The 4,649-nt window shown below is 47.3% G+C and overlaps 1 protein-coding gene across 1 annotated transcript; it reads right to left on the reverse strand.

Annotated features, from left to right (window-relative positions):
- Nucleotides 1-1,154: 1,154 nt before the first annotated feature.
- LOC113979718 (GPN-loop GTPase 1-like) lies at nt 1,155-4,194 on the reverse strand (the record flags this gene model as incomplete). The annotated part of the gene is given in 7 exon segments (XM_027707027.1): nt 1,155-1,353; nt 1,468-1,577; nt 2,178-2,188; nt 2,190-2,274; nt 2,738-2,828; nt 3,538-3,577; nt 4,061-4,194. Coding segments are annotated over 7 exon segments (474 nt in total), but the record flags the coding sequence as incomplete, so codon positions are not given.
- Nucleotides 4,195-4,649: the final 455 nt, after the last annotated feature.

Below are 4,649 nucleotides of genomic sequence, written 5' to 3' on the forward strand. Positions count from 1 at the left end.
GGGGCTTGGAGCCCGCGGGTGACGGGAGGTGCTCGGGCGGAGGAACGGCGGCCGTGTCGGAGGGGCCGTTCCCGCGGCTCCGTGGCCGTCCCGGGTCCCTTGGTCGGGCCGAACTCCCGGGGGCCCGGCCCCAAGGCCCCTGCAGAGCCCCTCGGGGAGCCCCCCATCGGCACACGGGGCGGTTCCGGGTCGCGCAGGCGGACTGTGCGGCATCGGGGACCGGGGAGCAGCGGCGACGTGGTGGACCGGGAGTCGGCGGCGAGCAGCGGGGAGGACACAGAGCGGCAGTGCGCCTCTGACCACCTCTCCCCATGCAGCAGTTCTGCTTCTGCGGGGACTTAGACGGCCCCGACTGGGTGGTGGCTGAGATCAGCTCCCTGGCCGAAATCGTTAAGTGCCCGCCCCCACCCCGTATCCCCCTGCCCCCCCAGGCCCGCTGCCCACCCTCCCTCTCCCGCGCAGACCCCGCTGATGGTGATCTGTGCCCAGCTTCTGCGAACGAATCTCTGGACTGCCTCTCTGCAATCCCCGCCCTGCAGTGATTTCAGCTCCAGCTCCACGTCTTCCCCCCACCAAGTGAAGTTGCTCCTTGATCAGAGCAGGATGTTTACTTCAGGTCCAGCTCTAGAAACTCTATTCCAGCTTCAGCCCCAGAGTAGCTATCCCAGCGTATGGGGATAGGGGTGGAGGTGGAATCACTGAGGGGCTGGCACAGTGGTTCTCCAGGTGTAGTGCTGAGGGGTCAGCACTTGGGACTCACTGTGTCCTCTTTTCTTGGCAGCAGCCATTGGAGAAAACAGAAGAGGCATCGTGTAGCACAGCGAGGCCAGAGTGAGTGAGCAGAGGAGTGGCCTCAGGCTGGAGAGGGGCAAGAGAAAGGCAATGTGGGCAAAGGGACCTCCCTGTTTTCACCAGGTAACCTGCAGGGTTGTAAAATACTTCAGATGCATTTGCTGCGCATCCATACGGACAGGCTGTGAGCACAGGGAAAAAGTCTCACCTTAGAATGGTGACATGAAATCTCCTTCTATTAACCATCACGCATTTCTTAGTACGTAAAATCTACTTAATGAAAACCAAAACATCAAACAGTGGATCGACCAAGTTGTGCCCTGGCTGCAGCAGATGCCTGACTGCACTCAGCAAACGGAAGGTGCCTCTGGGGACCAGTGGGTACTCTGGATGCTAACGCTGTCAGAGCTCAAAATCTAAGCTCTCAACAGAGAGATCTGAAGAAGTTGCAGGAAAAGAAACTGCTTTCTGGTTCCTTCAGCTTCAGGAAGCCACAGTGGCAGATGGCCAAATGTGCAGTCAGTTGGCTGCAAGACCTTTAACTCATCGGACCAACAGTTACTGCAGAAAGAAAAATAAAAATCTATCAGAGGAAGTTGTTCACAGATAAAAGTTCCATGCAAGTTTCTTTATGCTGTTCCTTCAGTTTTAACTCCATTACAAGTGATTCCAAACCTTCTGTTTCTGCAGGTCTCGTTCATTCGCGTTGCTTCTCCTCTGGCATTTCATCCGCGTGTCCTGCACAAAGTTTCTGAAGGCTGGTTCTTCATGACTCTCCTCAGTCACTGGGGGAAGAAACGACAGTTCAGCGCTATTTCAGTACTTGTTCTACTTGTGTTACTGAAAAAAAGCTAGAATCAGGATAGCCAAAGCAACATAGAAAGTCTATTCCATCTTCAACTACATTACAGGGCAAAGGAAATAAGTGATCCTACCCATCAGTGGAACAGGGAAAGAAGGAAGATTGTGAGCTATATAAGAGAAAAATCGCACTGTAACAACTTAGAAGATTGCTCCAAGACCACAGTCACAGGAAAAGGGAAGAGAGCCAGGGGCAGAAGCTGTAAGGCCAAAAAGATGATGGACACATCTATGCATCAGTCAGGTTCAGAGGTCATGCCCCAAGCCTAACAAGTTCTCTGGTTTATGTGTGTTATACACCTGTTAATTACATGAATAGAAAATTTACAATTGAACTTTCACAAAGGTTACAGAGTGATATCCCTGGACCGACCATTGCAGCTGAGCTTCTGCCACAGATTCTGACACGTCAGGTGACTGAATGTTGGCTTGTTTTCTAGGCTCTCCTTACAGCCCATCCAGGTCATGAAATATAGAGGGGATTTCTTGACTAGACAGGCAGCTTTTAGACCTCATTCCCTTACCTTCATGGTCAGTCATCAGTGTCACTCTCCCTCTCTTCATCAAGAGTTCCTCGTGTTAGTATTAGCTCAGAGGGACCCATTGCAGAAGCATCAGGTCCTTGAAGGGAACAGAAATGGCTGTACACAAACCAGCTTGCTAAAGGTAAGGTTTCCATCTGCACAGAAACACAGCAATCAACACCTGCCCTAAGGGGACAGAAAGCTGCTTGTGGATCCCAGACACAGGACAGACTCCATCAGCACCTACTCGCCTCATATGAGGAACAGAGCAGCCAACAGCAGAGCTTCCTCATATTCTAGTCTGACTGTTTCACCTTTTCTAAAGTATTTCATTATTTCTAGTAGGTCCACTGCTTTAGCTACACAGTGGGGTTTCTTCCAAACCTGTGACTGACACAGGAAGAGCTGAGTGTGACCAATCCCACAGGAACTCAAGCCCCACTCCTCTAACATGGAGCTGCTTTCACACTTCTTGTGAGGACAAAGAAGCACCGTATTACTGCACAAGGCAAACTCTTCACAAAACTTCTGCAGTAACCTTTATCTTCCTGGGGAGGTACCTGCCAGTGTGCTGCCCTGCACACACACACTGCCCATGTCCTTCCACAAGTGTTCCAGCTGCTCTCTCTTTTGGTTATTTTCAGCTTCCTCCTGTAGATAAAGATTTACATGTGGATTCTGAGCACATTTAAAACATCAGGAGAAGAGAAACCTCACCCAAACCCAGCAGTCTGTCCCCCAGTCAGAGAGCAGAAGTCACTGTGCAGGTCTTACATTTCAACTAAGGTTACACAGAACTTCTGACTAAGCATGGAAAGCAACCTCCAGTAAGGTGGGATTCCAGGACATTTTCAGCAGTGCCGGGAAGCCAAACTCTGTGTAGCTGTGCCTGCAGAGAACTGTCCTCTGGACAGCCAGAACTCAAGGTGAGCAGAGTTACTGATTTTAGCACTGCAATTCAGTCTTTCTTACTAAGTCAAACTAGTACTCTTCACTGGGGCAGGAAGATACAGGGATGGTCTCAGCAAATCCCTTTGGAAATTTATTTTTAAGAACTCTCTACCCATCTGAATGAAAGACACAATCTTATTTCCCAATCGTTTTCTCACAATTAGCTCAAATATTAGCACTAAAACAGTGAACAACATCTGTTTTACAAAATCTTTATTTTTGTAAAGATATGCTCCACCACATCTAGGGAAAAAAAGGCAAATGGTGGACTCCTTCAGGACAGGAGTTTTCCCACAATGAGTACAAGTAGTAAATGAAATGTCAGACCCTCTCAACATACAGGCAACTGTGTGCATAAAAGTGAGCCCGAGATACACTGTTCAGGTGTACAACAGCTAAAAACACTTACCAGGGTTTTTCTCAGGTGCTCGTATGCTGGACGATACTCTCTGAAAAGGTGAATAAAGAGAGTGCATTCAGTGTGAAAAACACATGATTTGTATTACATAAGGATCATCCTGGAGGCTTCCTTTTACCCCAAAAACATTTCTCTAGGCTTTCATGTTTGAGAGACATTTCAGAAAGACTAACAGTACTTTTTTCCCCATATTTGGATTCTGAAACCAATGGATGCAAAATCAATGAACATACTTCATTAAAACAGCAACAATTCAAACCTTGGTATGGAATTACAAGAAAAAAATTACTTCACAGATTTGCTGGCACAGATAGCTTTTACTTTTTCACGGAACAGCACAAAAATTCATCTCTGAATAGTTCCTTTTTACTGCTGCTTTTTATGCTGATACTGGACACCCTAAGCTACCTTGGCTATGGCAACTGGACACTCCTTCAAATCAAAGGAGCAGACTCATGAATCAGGACCTTCAGGAAGTGGTCACTGGGTCACGGACCAAAAGTTATCCCCTTACCTCTCACATTCATCTACAGCTTTAGAAAGCTGGATAAAAAACTCCCCCAGTCCTGTGCCAAGCACTGCAGAAACACCAACCACCTGGAAAAGAAAACACACCAGAACTAGAGAGTAACCGAGCCAGATTTTTAATACAGAAAAAAAACCAAAATAAAAACAAACAAACAATCCCCCACAACAACAACAAAAAAAAATCAACACCAGTAAAAAACCCAACAAATAACTACTAATCTAAACCTAACAATAGCCATTTAATCAGCACAGTGGCCCAAGAGTGGGCAGTAACACTTCTGCTTCTGTCCATCCCACTTTCAAACTCTTCCTCCACTTGCTGTTCATGTTTGTTACTTCTGCTTTTTGGTTGTCGGTGATTTTCTGTTTGGTGAGCTGTTGGGGTATTTCGGGGGGTGTTTCTTTGGGGAAGGAGGTTTGTTTGGTATTTTTTAACACCATAGGGCAATTCAAAAGAAAGGGCAAGTCTTTCTGCTGTTTACTTGTTTATTGTTAATAACCCAAGTTCTCATTCTGCATCTAGGGTTGTAAGTGGTTAGCAAGTACCAGTGTACTAAAGTGCAAAAGAGACAACA

Source organism: Neopelma chrysocephalum, unplaced genomic scaffold, assembly GCF_003984885.1.
Source record: "Neopelma chrysocephalum unplaced genomic scaffold, ASM398488v2 Primary Assembly neopelma1_88247, whole genome shotgun sequence".
In the NCBI taxonomy this organism is placed as follows: Eukaryota; Metazoa; Chordata; class Aves; order Passeriformes; family Pipridae; genus Neopelma; species Neopelma chrysocephalum.